Genomic DNA, 16,669 nt, shown 5'->3' with positions numbered 1-16,669 from the left:
AGAAAGCTTTTAGAATAAAATGTGGAAGCATCTTTAATAGCTTTAGATTCTCATATTAAAAAAAAAGAAAGGTGCAAAATTAAAATAGAACTGAAAAAGTTTTAAACCATTTAAGTACGCTGTGTAAGAAACTGATCAAGGATTGAAGATGGCTTAAGAGTTTGCTTCAGAAAATATTTTCAACATGAAAATCATCAGTGTTGGTATAATTCCAATTAAAATATTTGTGTTTATTAAACACAGGGTTAAGACTGCCTTGAAGTCACAAAGATCAGATTAAAATAACAGGATAAAACCATTTTTACAGTAGTCTACCACTCTATTCCATGGTCAGAAAAGCTGAATTGATTGCATTTTATTCAAATTGGAAGCTTAATTCTTTTTTTAAAAGAGAGATTAAAACCCAGCAAAGCCTCCACCCATTTATAATATGGGGATAGAAGAGGTGGAAATAGGCCTTCTGTGTGTCCTCTCCACGCCAGACAGAAGCATCTTCCCTCAGGTGATCTGAAGGCTGGTAACTCTGTCTGCTGTGCTCACCCAGGAAGTTCTCACCAAAGGCGACGTCTGTGAGTTCAGTTCTGGTTCGATAGACCTTTTTCTTTTTCAGTGTATGCTTTACTTCATCCTAAGATCTTTAAATTAAACATCCAGTAAGATGACAATAAACATCTTAACCGTTCTACCTACTTGTGAGAACCCATGGTGGCCCTTCTGAAGCTATTCTGGTCAATGTTGATTTATGGAAAGGAATAGAAATTCACCCAAGCTGCTCAAAAAAGGGGGATATTTATCGTCAGGATTCAAGATGCGCTGACCCTTTGGTTCTGTCAGGTATGGTGGGAACTGAAAGGCCGGTGGCCTGAGGTCAAGTTTCTCACAGCTCTCTCTCTCTCACTTTTTCTCCCCTGTCGTCCCATGACCTCAGCGTCCCTGCTTCCTGACCTAACGTATGACTCCAGATCCAGCTCTTGCATAAGCACCTACTCCGTGACTCTCAACTCGGATTCTTGAGCACAAGATTCTGTTTCTTTGGAGAACAGTCAGTGGATGACCGGCCCTGGGTCAGGTGTCCATCCCTGGCCTGAGCAGCTGAGAGGACGGGGTGGGCAGAGTTACCTTGCGTCTCGGGTACGGGACAGACGGGATCAGGGCAGGTGCTGTACAAGGGGCTGTGGCTGGGCCAGGAAGGACATGAGGGAGGAAGACGGTGAACTGGAGGGCTTATGTCATGTGTAAAGAGAACACTTAGCCGATTGTGGCCATGTAGGAAGGAGACCTCCGTGTGACCAGAGAAGCTGGACATCTAAACTTTTTACAAAATTCTGTGAATACTTAAAGTTGCCAGTTGTATCAGACATTATCAAGCCCCTTCCTATATGTCCTGGGTACTTAATATTTTCATGCAATCTCACTGATTTTCAGCTGTCAACTTTGAGGTCTCTCTTTGGCCATCAGAGTCCACTCTGCTCACACAAGGGGCTTTTGGAATCTGGTGAACCAAGGCCCCCCGGGGCAGCTCTCAAACAATGACTGGTTGACAGATATCTCAGTTCCCACCTCCCTCAGTTAGGACAACTCTCAGGCACCTCTACATGGGCTCCCCGAGCTCCCCAAAGGGATTGAAGTCCAGTTACCCAGAGTAGTAACTCGCCTAATAATGTGCCTGTGTTGGTTGCCCTCCCCCCCACCCCGTCTCATTCCCCACTTCCCTACCAGCGTTTCCTGAAATCACCTCTAATAAAACTAATCAAACGTATTGCCATCGAGTTAATTCCGACTCATAGCGACCCTACAGGACAGAGTAGAACTGCCCCATAGGGTTTCCAAGGAGCGGGTGGTGTATTCGAACTGCTGACCTTTTGGTTAGCAGCCAAGGTCTTAACCACTGCACCACCAGGGCTCACAAATGCTTGTCTCAGGGTCTCTGCCAGGATTAGCACTTTAGCGACCAGTCCTGTATGTAGCAGAAATGACACAGTTCCACCCCTGGACTTGTTGCTTTGAAATAATATATATTTTATTTTGCTGTGTTACTCTCAGTAAAACTGGGACACTGAACATTGTCCCTAATTATACATAAAAGCACAGCTGTTGAGTGAGGGGCTGGAAAGGCAGCTCTTCCCTTCTGATTTCCAACTTCTCCTAAGTCAGTTTTCCTTTTCAGTTAAAAAACTTTCATGGTCTTAAACCTGTCCAAAAAAAAAAAAAGTTGACTCTCAAGCGAGGGAAAATAGTGAGTGATACAGATCCTAAAAGAAAGAAAACCATATAACTCAAATATCAAGCCAGAGCCTCTGTGCAACTTGTAAAATTCACAGCTGTACAAAGATGGCTATGGGAATATTCAGAGACGGTTCCTGAATCCTGACACAAACCACCCTCATTTGCTTTTACCTCATTTGGTAGAGACAAAAACTGTTAAAGTGGGGGGAAGATAGGCTGTGGGAGCCTTTTAAGGAGCTGGCGAATAGGCGAAGCCACCCCTCAGGCTGACAAGTCCCCAAGGTGAGTCGCTTTCTCCTGTGTCCCTGACTTTGGCTGTAAAGTTATTGTCATTCAAGGTCGTGTTTACTAAGCACTGCAGTCCACTTTGCCTCACCACAAGCAACTGCTAGAAAGAAAAGGAAAGAAAACAGCAGTGATTAGGCAACTTCTGTGCCGACTCTCACACAGCTTGGAAATGAGAACCCACCACTTGAATAAACTCAGTTTCTTTTAAACTGGACTCCTGAAGTGGGGGGTTCCAGTATCATCCTCACTGCTGCTTCTATTGTGGGGTTACACCTGTCTGCATTTGTGAGCTGAGACAAATAAAATAGGGAGGGTATGTGGATGCTGGGTGCCACTGAGTTGGCCCCCGACTCTTGGAGACCCTGCGCCTAATGTCAGTCCTGTACCATCCCATGATCAGTTGTGGGATCAGACCGTTGTGACCCATAGCGTTTTCTTCTCATGTTTTTAAAGTATAATTTATTTTATTTTTGTTGTTGTTGTTGAGAATACGCACAGCAGAACATACACCAATTTAGCAGTTTCTACATACGTGATTTAGTGACATTGACTACATTCTTCCAGTTCTGCAAACATTCTCACCCTCCTTTTCCAAGTTGTTTCTCCTGCTGTAACATAAACTCACTGACCCTAAGATTCCTAGCTAATCTTTTGAGGTGCTGATGTCAATTCAGTTCCATATAAATAGATCTTAAAAGAGCACAATGCTCATGGCAAACATTATTTACTAGTTAAGCTAAACTGTCCTTTGGTTTTAAGAAGACTTGGGATATTTTTGGTTTAAGTTTTAAAGATTATCATAGTTTTATGCAAATAACTCACACCTTCTACATCTGTTTGCCAACTTCGTCTTCTCAGTGAGGTATTTTCATAGGCGTTGCTACGCTATTTTTTTTTTTTTTACATGTTGCTGTGAAAAAAATCAGCATGCCCCACTTATGAAAATACGTCTTGGGAGGAGGGCACAGTTGGCATACAAACATAGAAGGCGCGTGTTATTTGAGTAAAAATATGGTATCTCAGGGCAATAGTTTCAGGGATTCATTCAGCCTCCATGGCTCCAGAAAGGCTGGATTCCATGAGAATTTCTGCAAATCCTATTCTGCGTTTTTCCCTTTTGATCAGGATTCTTCTACTGAATCTCTGACCAAAATGTTCCCTAGTGGTAGCCAGGCACCATCCAGTTCTTCTGGTCTCATGGCAAAGAAGGCAGATGCCAATGGAGGCAATTAGCCACACATTCCATTTCCTCCTCCTATTCCGAACTCTCCTTCTTCCTCTGTTGCTCCAGGCGAATAGAGACCAATTGTTGTACCTTGAATGGACACTTGCAAGCTTTTAAGACCCAGGCACTATACAACGAACTAGGATGTAGAACAGAAATACTAAGCAACTGGGATGTCCCATGAAACCATGACCCTAAACCTTCAAACCAAGGAACCAAATCCCCTGAGATGTTTGGTTGTACATCAGCAGCCTCAGCAGCTGCTCTTTGTTGTTGTTGTAGTAAATATCACACAACTTTTGCCAATTTAACTTTTTACAGGTGTACTATTTATTGACAGCAATTATACTAATTGGCTGTGCAACCCTACCCTTAATCAGTGAGATTGTTCCCTCACTGTGAACCGAAAGTCAGTGCTCCATAAACAGGAACCCTCTGATCTGTAGGGTTTTTTCACTGGCTGATTTTTGGATGTAGATCACCAGGCCCTTCTTCCTAGTCTGTTTCAGTCTGGAATCTCCACTGAAACTCGTTCAGCATCACAGCAACGTGCACTGGCAGGTGGATGTTGGCTGTGCGTGAGGTACATCGGCTAGGACTCGAATCTGAGCCTCTTACCTGGAAGGTGGGGATTCTACCACCATACTATATTTGCTTAAATAAACCTTTAAAAAGGAGAGGAGAGGAGTGGCCCATTTCTTAATAGATCTCAGATCCTTTGGCTTGCCGATATCTGGCCCTCGTTCAGGGAGAGCAGAAGCTGGAAGAGCGCCCGTGTCTGGACCCCCGCCTGCTCCAGCTCGCCGCTGACGGTGTGAGCCAGGAATCGGAACTCTGTGTTCCAGTCTCGTTTGCCAGCTTCGGTAGCCAGCTCTGCCCCTCCGTGGCTCCCAGCAGACTTGGTTGGAGGGTTTGCCTCGACCTGCCTTTGAGCACCTGGCCTGGGGCCTGGCCGGATAGCTCAGGGCGGCTTTCTGAGGACACACCTTCACTTCCACAGTCACTTTTGGGGGGCTGCGTGGGAAGCCACAGCTAGGTTAATTGTAGAGGAGTATTTCCTTCCTGCCTTTGTCCTGTAGGCCAGTTAGTGGACAGGCTTCCTTCACGTTCCTTCAGAGGTGTTACTGAAGGGCCTGGCAGCTCTGAAATGTTTGAGCCTCCTTCAGCTCCTCTAGGGCTTTTTTGTTTTTGCTAGCCCTTAGCTAGCATCTGGAAGGATCCACTGGGCACCCTGGGCTCTTGTTTTAAGAATCCACTTTCCCTTCTGGGAAGGTAGGAGAGGCACGAGCACCCCTGGCATGAGCCTGGAGGAATTTCACAGCCTCTCATATCAAGATATCATTTTGTTTCTCAGTCCTGCCTATAACTGGGGTGGTTTTAGGATGAAACTACTGGGGCACCACCTGGGACAGGTGCCGAGGGTGGGGTGCCATGAGTGGAAAGGAGAAGTTATCATGGGAAATTATATGAAATTTCTGTTGATACTGGGCTAAGGTTTTAGAGGTTAGGGTTTAGGAAGGAAGACCTTAAAACAAAAGTTCTTTTGGGATCTTAAGGGCTTGATTTTAAAATAACAATAACCTATATACTATAACTAGGTAACAAAAACAGTTAAGCACTTGAGTACTAACCAAAAAGTTGGCAGTTCAAACCCACCCAGAGGCACCTCGGAAGAAAAGCCTGGCAATTTGCTTCCAAAAGGTCACAGCCTTGAAAATCTAAGGGAGCATAGTTGTACTCCAACACACATGGGGAATCAAATCTCTGGCAGCTAGTATCCTCTTGGCTGAATGGACTGTTCCCAGCACCCGGCTGTGTGGTACACGCCTGCTTGGCACTTACCTGCTGTGGCACGTGGTAGCATATTCTTGTCACTGCTATCTCCGCCCTTGGAACAGCCTTCTGAAGAAGAGTGAAGCCTACACCTTCAGGAGAAAATGCAGTGGTCTTGCAGGCTCTTCATGGAATGCAAACTGGATGTTTGGTTGAAGACAGTTTCAGTTAAATGCACCCATGCATTTTTCAGGCAGCTAATTAAACTAAAATAGGAAATTCTGGAATCCAAACTGCTCCATTGCTAAAGGCAAATTCCTTGCCTGTCAGGGCTCATCCAGAAGGGTTTGTATATGGAAAACCTCTGCACAGAACAAAGAGATTGGGGCTGGTTAGGAATGAAGTCTTGGCTCTTGGCAACTCCTTAACTGCTGAGAAAATGTCTGGAAGAAAAAGAATGATGGAAGCTAGGTTAGGTTTAAAGAAGTGTATGCTCTTTTATTTGTGTGGTTTTGGGTATGAACGGTTAACTGTTTGCTCCTGAGGTTACAGGGCTGCTCCTGTTTGCTCTTCCTTCTGAGCACAGTGCCGTGTTCTCTTTCTGGTGTTGCTCCAGTCTTCAAACTTTGCTCATGAGTGATGGCCTTCAAGGGCAGTGGAGTTGGCCTCCATTCAGAGGCTGAGCCCCAAAACCTGCCTCTCTGGGAAAGCTGAATTGCACTGAGAAGCCCCCTCCCCACCCCCGTCTCCTTGAGAGGGATTTGGAGTGTTGGTCTTCCTCCCTGCGGGATCACTCCTGGAAAGAAGCTCAGGGGAGATACCTCGGAACCTTTAACGTAGTACAGCCCTGGAGAAATGACTGAAATGGGTGAAGCTTCCAGAAAGAGCGGGGCATGAGTTCTATTATTATTTTTTCCTAAATGGAATCTCAGGGGTCGTCGTGGTCCACTGTGCGTGAAAATGGGAGGGCAAGTCACTGGTAGAGTCAAGCCTCTCCAAAGATCTCGCTCAGTCACGCTTACACCACTCTCTGCAGGTTTCGTTTTCCCGCTTATTGAAGCTTCTCTAACGCCACCATCAACAGCCCTTTAAGCCTCCCTTTCACCCAGTGAATAATGAGGCAACCCCAGTAAACCAGCTCTGGTCTTGGTGCCTGTCATGGATTGAATTGTGTCTCCCCAAAATGTCTGTCAACTTAGCTAGGCCCTGATTCCCAGTACTGTGTGATTGTCCACCATTTGTCATCTGATGGGGTTTTCCTATTATGTGTTGTAAATATTACCTTTATGATGTTAATGAGGCAGGGTTAGCATAGTTATATTAATGAGGCAGGACTCAATCTACAAGATTACGTTGTGTCTTAAATCAATCTCTTTTGAGATATAAAAGAGAGAATCGGGCAGAAAGACATGGGGACCTCATAGCACCAAGAAACAAGAGCCAGGAGAATAATGCATCCTTTGGACCCTGGGGTCCCTTGGGGGCTAGTCGAGTGGAGCTGCCTCTGCACTTGTTACAGCGAGCAGGAGGGACTAGGAGGATGAGGGCGGTGTTGCATTGGCCCCTGGTGGAGTTTCAGGGGATTGGAAAGCTTTGGAGAGGCTCGCTCAGTCCCCGTAATACACACTGGCCTGGGCGAGGTCAGCTGCACCTCTGGTGTGTGTTTAACTTGGAAGTGAACATGGAAGGCTTTGTGGCCAAGAGGGAGGATTATTGGATTTTGATGCTCCAAGTGAGGGAGATTCAAGCTCGAATAGCTACAGTTAGGATTCGGAATTCTGGTTACCCTGCCATTACACCTCCTTCCACATTCCAGCAGGCACCCCTTTCCTTGGATTATCAGGGAACTATTTACATATTGGCCCCTTACATGACCTGATCTTTGTAAACAGTGACACAGTATTTCATCCAACCCTTCCTGATTTCTAAGGAGAAAATAGTGATTTGTTTCCCAGTGCCCTTCAGCTGACCTTGCCTGGAGGGAGGGCCAGCAGAGCTCCTGATGACCTCATTCCATTCCAGCAGGACTTCCTGGGACACATAGTGCCCCATTCTTCCCCTGCCCCTGTCTGATCAGTCCCATTAAATCTATAAGCTTTCAGAACAGATCGTGGTGACATCTAATATTTGTCCCTCCTGGACTTCAGTGTGAGGTCAAGCAAACACACAAAGCAATCATTATGCTTTAGGCAGCGCTGGAACCTTCTACGTCAGCTGGACAAGTTGGGGGGGGGGCCGGGGGAGAGGCGCAGTGAGGTGGGACACCGTCCGAGGCAGGAAATCACAGACCGAAAGGACATGCAAGAGCTTTGGTGGGAAATAAATGGCGCTGTGTTGTTGACGGAAAGAGCTCTTGGCAGGACTGTTGTTGTGAGTGTTCTGTGGCTTAGAAAGGAATTTCCTACAGGCTGGACTAACCATTAAAAATGTCTCTACCTTCAGGAGTCCCAGGCATGCAGTAGAGCCTCGCTGGGGGAAATGTCTGCGTGGACAATGGGCTCCCGCCTTCTGGACAAGCGTGGAAGTTTCTTTAAGGTAAAGGGAAGCCTTGATTGTGATCGCTAATTGTCAGCTTGCTCCCGGTGCTGGTTGCCTGGGAATCCGCTCTCCCGAGCTGCAGCAGGATCCCCAGCTCTCAGCCAGCGCCGCCTGAGCCCAGCTGCGAGCTGTTACCATGATTTACACAGCGGGGGCGGGGGGATGGCTGCAGTGTAGCGCTTCCATACTGAAATTACAAAAGGCACAGGGCTCTGGCACGGAGAGGTGCTATGGTGTCGAGGCACCCCTTATGTGTGAACTGCTCAGTGTTTTCTTTTTCAGTTGAGCAGCTTGATGGTGGAAGCTCTTTAAAATCCAGACTTCGCATTCCAGAGAGCTGAGGCTGTAGTCCGTGTGTCCTGCCCTTCGCTTGATTGTTTGAATCACTTGAGTGCTCATAAATACAGATGTCTGGGCCTCACCCTCCACTGATTGAATCCCGTTTGCTGGGGATGGCCTGGGAATCTGTGTCTGATCAAACACCCCAGGCAAGGTGTGGGAGAAACAGGCAAGGCGGTCAAAAGTGTACAGCTTTTCTCTGCCCATGTTAATGCTGACAGGGTAAACTTACCCGACTAGCTTAACGTGGTAAGATTTTGAGTGGGTGTTTTATATACTAGTTGTGCGTGTATGTGTGTGTGCACACATTTTAAATTAACACTCAGTGGTCTTCTAATTTACACGTGGGAATTTTGTTTCCTGTGGCTTTTCGCTTTGTTTCCTTTCTTTTACTCTCCAGATAATGCATACTCATTGTAGGAAATTTGGGAAATACAGAATCATGTTAGAAAGTAGAAGAACAGAACGGAGGTAAAATCTTCATTTGAAATCTGTCACTGGCAGGTGTTCCAACAGCACGTCTTTTTCCTGCAGAAGAGGGTAGAGGCACTTGAACTTTATTCCGGAGGAACGTAGTCTGTTTAATAACTATCCAACTCTTATGGGCTGGAAGGCTATATCAACCCTTATTTATACGCTCCGCATTTCCAAGAAACCAAAATTGATTTATTGTGTCAGTTATTGGCTCCACAAAAATCCATCAGAATAACCTGTTGATAAAGCAAAGCCAAGTTCATTCACTCTGCTGCAGTAGAGAGAACGTTAGCAGGACACAGTCTTAGTGGTGTCAAAGCCAGGAAAGGTCAGGATGTTGCGTTTTTAGGGTTTTGGGGTCTAGGCTCAAGAGGCTTAAGCTGTGTTTATTAAGGCAGTGAACTGATTAGGCTTTGGTGAAGTTTGTAACATAAAAGTTCATGATTGGTGGATACGATAAGACAAGGGTCTTGAGGCGAGTTTTGGTAAGTAAATCATCATTTGATTACCAAGTTGTTTTCCTAGGTGAGCAAATTGCCAGAAAACTGTAGAAATTTCCCACAGCAAATAGTGAAGTTATTTATTGTTTTACGGCCTTAACTTCCTGGGCAAGAGTATCTTGGAATGAATAGTTATGTTGATGCAGATGGTCTCAGTTCTCAGTCATAGTGGTTAAGCTATTGGACACGAGTAGTTCCAATCCTCAATTGATGCTCTGAGCTTTAATCAAACCTGTAGGAGATCTGCCCACATGAGGCAGGTAGGGAGCGCCTCAAGTCTCCTTAGACCCGAAGCTGAACCCACCTGGTCTCCTGACTCATCCTCCAGGTTCTTGGGTTGCACCTTATAGGGATATGTATTTCCGTCTGGTGGAAGGGATGAACCATAAAAACCAAAACCTAACCAAACTGTTACCGTCGAGTGGATTCCGATGCATAATGACTCTACAGGACAGAGTAGAACTGCCCCATAGGGTTTCCAAAGCTGTAAATCTTTACGGAAGCAGACTGCCACGTCTTTCTCCCACGGAACGGCTGGCAGGTTCGAAGCAGCAACCTTTCTAAGCCAAGCTAAAATATCGGCTAGTCTGTAACTACCAATATATGCTCTCAGGAAGCACAGTGGAGCTGTATCTTACATAGACTTTGATTTTACATTTGTAACTTATGTTGACTTTGATTTTAAAGTCAATGTGGAAGAAAATCGAGTCTAGTCAAAATTGCTTTGGAAAATTCCTTAGGAAGAAAGTATTTTGGATTCAATACTACCTACCATTAAGTTGATGGTAGCCAGTCTCCTGCAGTCCTAGGAAAGGTCGTGTTGAACACCTGGTAAAGAACTGCTGCATGACAGAATCAATCAGGCAAGAGGTGAGAGGTCTGCCTGAACCCCCAGCAAGCGCTCCAGATTCCTGCCTCCTACCTCCTGATCCTTCCTGGGCCAGATCCCCATGAGGGAAATGCTGGAAAAGTGGCCTGCAATGTTTAACATGTTTTGTCTGTTTGTTTTTTTAATCCCCCTGAGCTTCACTTGTTTAATTTCAGTTAGATGCTCCATGTAAAAGATGCGGCTACCCTGTATTTCTTTCCTTTGTTACAGACGTGTCCTGTACGTAGCCACCAGCAACAGGCATGTAGTTATCTCCAAGGGTGAAGTAAACTGCCCTCCAGACATTTAGTACTGAGCCTTTGAAGGTTCATGAGCTGGAGTGGAGTTCAGCTGCTGAGACGGTTTGTCACTCAGAGCATTCTGGGACCCACTGGCCATTTTTTTTTACTCCTCATGGTTTATTTCAGTTCACATTTACTAAGCGCCTTTGAGCAACCAAGCTGTGCCCTAGGCCCTGGGGAGAGAAAACCAAAAACCAGCCTGGTGACACAGTATAGCCACACCACTAAACACATAAATCATAAAAGAAAAAAAACGCTTCATGTAAGAAGTAACAGGGGCTTGAGGCTAGCCTGAGATCCCAGAGGAGACCTTCCTGAGGAAGTGGCCCTTGACCAAAAACTGGGGTTGACACTTATCCAAGAAGGTGGAGGTGAATCTCGTAGTCTGCGGCAATGGTTTTCTCAGTGTACATCTGTGATGCCCTGTAACTGGATGGAGCAATTTGCTAAGTGTGAGGATTCTGGGTTACAATTGTGGCTCATGGCTGAGTTCCACATGCTTACTATTCCTTTTTTGGTTATTAGTGCTCATGTAAAGTAGAGGGGTCAGCGAAAAAGAGAAAGACCCTCAATGAGATGGATTGACCCAGTGGCTGCGGCAATGGGCCCAAGCGTGACAAAGATGGTGAGGATGGCGCAGGACCAGGCAGTGTTTCGTTCTATTGTACATAGGGTTGCTAGGAGTCGGAACCGACTCAACAGCACCTAACAACAACAAGAGCTCATGTGATTTTGCATAAAGTATAGATAATTGAAAGGCCAATCAGTGGACCTCTTCTCATCATTATCCTCCCCCATCAAGTTTGTGTTTTTAAACCAGAGATGCTAACCAGGAGTAGAAAGCCTTGATTTGTGGTTTCCCATCTGTCCTGGCTCATGGAAATGACTCAGATAAGTTTCAGGACACATCAGGAGTGTGGATTATGCACAGACTGGACATTCTGACATAACTCAGAATGCCCCCTGGCTCTGGTTCAAGTGTAATCATATCCTGGAAGCTCTGGCCACGTAAACCCTGGTCTGGAAAAACATCCCCACAGGACTTCCTGGCACCATGGTGAATTTTCCTCAACCACTTGTGAGGAATAGCATCTTCCGGTTCTGCAGGGTCACTGTGGAAACACATGAAGGGTGAAGCCTTAGACAAGGCAGCCAAGGTTGTCTGCATTTAAGTGTTTTTAGCATGGCGTAATAGAAGTCTACACCTATTGCTATGAAATTTCAAGGGTGTGTTGTTGGAAAAAGGTTGTATAAGAAAAACATTATTTAGGCTGCAAAATTTCTAGGTAGTCCTGAACTAGGGGCAGGCCAGCTCAAAGTCATCTTTGATCCCTCCTTTTTCTGAATCCCACAGCCTCCTGCAAGCCACCCCATCCTCATCCCAGTGTTGGCAAATCTTCCTGAAAAAAAAAAAAAAAAAAAAACCCAAATCTGTTGCCATCGAATCAATTCCAACTCATAGCTACCTTATAGGATAGAGTAGAACTGCCCCATAGAGTTTTCAAGGAGTGCCTGGTGGATTCAAACTGCAGACCTTCTGGTTAGCAGCCGTAGCTATTAACCACTGTGCCACCAGGGTTTCCCAATTCTCCTCAAGTGTCCTAAATCCATGCCCTCCTTCCCTTTCCTATGTCCACCTTCCTGCTCAGGTTCTCATCTATCATTTGTGGGTATCATGGGTCATGCCCGTAACCACCTACCCCACCCCTGGATGTGCTGGTTTGTTTTCTCTCAGCCACTCTGTGTTCTCTATCCCTAGGGCTGTCCTAACAAAGTGCCAGATTACCTAGGTAGCTGATAAGAACAGAAATTCATTGTCTCACAGCTCTGGAGACTAGAAGTCCAAATTCCGGGTGTTGGCAGGGCCATGTTTTCTCTGAAGGCTCTAGATAAAGATTCTTTCTTTCCGTCTCTCTCTTTCGCACACACACGTACACCACACACACACACACACACGCACACACACACACAGAGCCTCCTGGTAGTCCCAGGCATTCCTTGGCCTGTAGCTACACCATAACTCCTTGTCACATGACCATCTGCCCTCTGTTATGAAGACAGCACTCAAATTGGATTAGGATCCACTCTACTCCAGTACGCCAGCATGATGTCATGTTCACTGATAACGTCTTTAAAGATTCTATTTCCAAACAAGGTCACACACACAGGTATCGAGTAGGGCTTCAACATACATTTTGGGACACTCAATTCAGTCCATTAGTGAATACTGAATACACCATGGACTGCCAAAAGAACAAAGAGATCTATCTTGGAAGAAGTATGGATCCAAGTAAAATGAAATCCTTGACAACTTCAATCTTTTCTCTATTTCATGATGTTGCTTGTTAGTCCATTTGTGAGGATTTTTGTTTTCTTTATGTTGAGGTGCAACCCATACTGAAGGCCGTGGTCTCTGATCTTCATCAGTAAGTGCTTCAAGTCCTCTTCACTTTCAGCAAGCAAGGTTGTTAATGAGTCTTCCACCAATCCTAATGCCCCATTCTTCTTCACATATTCTAGCCTCCCAGATTATTTGCTCAGCATACAGATTGAATAGGTATGGTGAAAGGATACAATCCTGATGCACACCTTTCCTGACTTTAAACCACCCAATATCCCCTTGTTCTGTCCAAACAACTGCCTCTTGATCTATGTACAGGCTCCTCATGAGCACAATTAAGTGTTCTGGAATTCCCATTCTTTGCAAAGTTATCCATAATTTGTTATGATCCACATAGTCGAATGCCTTTGCATAGCCAATAAAACACAGGTAAACATCTTCCAGGTATTCTCTGCTTTCAGACAAAATCCATCTGACATCAGCAATGATATCCCTGGTTCCATGTCCTCTTCTGAATCCAGCCTGAATTTCTGGCAGTTCCCTGTGGATATACTGCTTCAGCCACTTTTGAATGATCTTCAGCAAAATTTTGCTTGCATGGGATATTAATGATATTATTTCATAATATCCACACTGGGTTGGATCACCTTTCTTGTGAATAGGCATAAAAATGGATCTCTTCCAGTTGGTTGGCCAGATAGCTGTCTTCCAAATTTCTTGGCATTGACAAGTGAGCACCTCCAGTGCTGCATCCATTTGTTGAAACATCTCAACTGATACTCCATCAGTTCCTGGAGCCTTGTTTTTTGCCAGTGCCTTCAGTACAGCTTGGACTTCTTCCTTCAGTACCATCAGTTCCTGATCATACGCCACCTCTTGAAATGGCTGAACGTCAACCAGTTCTTTTTGGTATAACAACTCTGTGTATTCCTGCCATCTTCTTTTGATGCTTCCTGCATCCTTTAATATTTTCCCCATAGAACCCTTCACTATTGCAACTCGAGGCTTGAATTTTTTCTTCAGTCCTTTCAGGTTGAGAAGCGCCAAGTGTGTTCTTCCCAGCTCTTTGCACGTGGTCATTATAATAGTTTACTTTGTCTTCTTGAGCCGCCCTTTGAAATCTTCTGTTCAGTTCTTTTGCTTCATCATTTTTTCCTTTTGCTTTAGCTACTCAACGTTCAAGAGCAAGTTTCAGAGTCTCTTCAGACATCCGCTTTGGTCTTTTCTTTCTTTTCTGTCTTTTTAATGACCTCTTGCTTTCTTCATGTATGTCGTCCTTGATATCATTCCACAACCCATCTAGTCTTCGATCGTTAGTGTTCAGTGCTTCAAATCTATTCTTGAGGTGGTCTCTAAATTCAGGTAGGACATACTCAAGGTCATACTTTGGCTCCGTGGATTTGTTCTAATTTTCTTCAGTTTCAACTTGAAGTTGCATATGAGCAATTGACGGTCTGTTCCACAGTTGGCCCCTGGCCTAGTTCTGACTGATAATATTGAGCTTTTCTGTCATCTCTTTCCACAGATGTAGTCGATTTGATTCCTGTGTATTACAGCTGGTGAGGTCCATGTGTATAGTCACTGTTCGTGTAGGTGAAAAAGGTATTTGCAATGAAGAGGTTGTTGGTCCTGCAAAATTTTATTATGTGATCTCTGGCATCATTTCTATTACCAAGGCCATATTTTCCAACTACGGAACCTTCTTCTTTGTTTCCAACTTTCGAATTGCAATCACCAGTAATTATCAATGCATCCTGATTACATGTTCAATCAATTTCAGACTGCAAAAGTTGGTAAAAGTCTTCAATTTCTTCATCTTTGGCCATAGTGGTTGGTGTGTAGATTTGAATAATAGTTATATTAACTGGTCTTCCTTGTAAGTGTATGTATATTATCCTATCACTGACAGCATTAACTTCAGGGTAGATCTTGAAATGTTGTTTTTGATGATGAATGCAGTGCCATTCCTTTTGAAGTTGTCATTCCTGGCAGAGTAGACCATATGATTGTCCAATTCAAAATGGCCAATACTAGTCCATTTCAGCTCACTAATGCCTAGGATATCAATGTTTATGTGTTCCATCTTATTTTTGATGATTTGCAATTTTCTAGATTCATACTTTGTACATTTCAAGTTCCGGTTATTAATGGATGTTTGCAGCTGTTTCTTCTCATCTTGAGTCATGCCACATCAGCAAATAAAGGTCCCCAAAGTTTTACTCCATCCATGTCATTAAGGTCGACTCTGCTTTGAGGAGGCAGCTCTTCCCCAGTCATCTTCTGAGTGCCTTCCAACCTGAGGGGCTCATCTTCCAGCACTATATCGGACAATGTTCCACTGCTATTCCTAAGGTTTTCACTGGCTAATTCTTTTCAGAAGTAGACTGCCGGGTCCTTCTTCCTCATCTGTCTTAGTCTGGAAGCTCAGCTGAAACCTGTCCATCATGGGTGACCCTGCTGGTATTTGATTACCGAAGGCATAGCTTCCAGCATCACAGCAACACACAAGCTCCCAACGTACGACCAACTGACAGACACGTGGAAGGTTGCTGTGGTTAGTGGTCACCAAGTCAACCCTTGACTCATGGTGACCCTGTACACAATGGAACAAAATGCTGTGTGGTCCTGTTTCATTCCCATGATTAGTTGCAGATCAGGCCATTGTGATCCACAGAGTTTTCATTGGCTCATTTTCAGAAGTAGACCCCCAGGTCATTCTTCCTACACTGTCTTAGTCTGGAAGCTCTGCTGAAACCTGTTCAATGTCACAGCAGCAGGCAAGCCTCCACTGACAGACAGGTGGTGGCTACGCATAAGGTGTGCTAGCTGGGAATTTTACCTGGATCTCTTGCATGGAAGGTAAGAGTTCTACCACTGAACCACCAATGCCTCATGTAATCATTATAAAACACTACTAATCAGATATTTTACCTCTTTTTTAGTGTTTTTGACATCCAGAATGTATTTTACCATCAGCATGTCTTAATTCACACCTGCCACCTGCCAGTTGCTGAGTAGCCACGTGTGGCCAGTGACCGCCACATTGGTAGTGAAGGCTTAGAGTTTATCTAGTCTAATCTCCTCCTTTTACAGATGGGGAACTGAGGACTGCTGTTGTTGTTAGGTGCCGTCGAGTCGGTTCCGACTCATAGCGACCCTGTGCACAACAGAACGAAACACTGCCGGTCCTGACCCATCCTTACAACCGTTGTTAGGCTTGAGCTCATTTTTGCAGCCACTGTGTCAATCCACCTCATTGAGGGTCTTCCTCTTTTCCGCTGACCCTGTACTCTGCCCAGCATGATGTCCTTCTCCAGGGACTGATCCCTCCTGACAACATGTCCAAAGCATGTAAGATACAGTCTTGCCATCCTTGCCTCTAAGGAGCATTCTGGCTGTGCTTCTTCCAAGACAGATTTGTTCGTTCTTTTGGCAGTCCATGGTATATTGGATATCCTTTGCCAACGCCACAATTCAAAGGTGTCAATTCTTCTTCAGTCTTCCTCATTCACTGTCCAGCTTTCACATGCATACGATGCGATTGAACATACCATGGCTTGGGTCAGGCGCACCTAGGCTTCAGGGTGACATCTTTGCTCTTCAACACTTTGAAGAGGTCCTTTGCAGCAGATTTACCCAACGCAATGTGTCTTGATTTCTTGATTGCTGCTTCCATGGCTGTTGATCGTGGATCCAAGCAAAATGAAATCCTTGACAACTTCAATCTTATGAACTGAGGACTAGGAAGGCTGAAGTATCAGGGCTGGTTAGTCTTTAGCAGGGACAAGAATTGGG

General features: G+C 45.0%; 1 protein-coding gene across 5 annotated transcripts in view; it reads left to right on the top strand.

The window, feature by feature from the left end:
- RIN2 (Ras and Rab interactor 2) overlaps nt 1–16,669 on the top strand; it is a 155,062-nt gene that overhangs the window by 26,633 nt on the left and 111,760 nt on the right. For all 5 annotated transcript variants that reach the window (XR_010319204.1, XR_010319205.1, XM_023549986.2 and 2 more), the window contains exon 2: nt 7,955–8,047. Coding sequence is in view for 3 of the 5 variants with exons in the window: in XM_023549986.2 (XP_023405754.1) it covers nt 7,991–8,047 (57 nt within the window). In the remaining 2 variants the exon portion in view is untranslated. The remainder of the gene's footprint in view (nt 1–7,954; nt 8,048–16,669) is intronic.

Source organism: Loxodonta africana, chromosome 24 (genome assembly GCF_030014295.1).
Source record: "Loxodonta africana isolate mLoxAfr1 chromosome 24, mLoxAfr1.hap2, whole genome shotgun sequence".
In the NCBI taxonomy this organism is placed as follows: Eukaryota; Metazoa; Chordata; class Mammalia; order Proboscidea; family Elephantidae; genus Loxodonta; species Loxodonta africana.
Note: the sequence above shows the minus strand (reverse complement) of the source record. Positions and strands in the feature narration are given on the sequence as shown.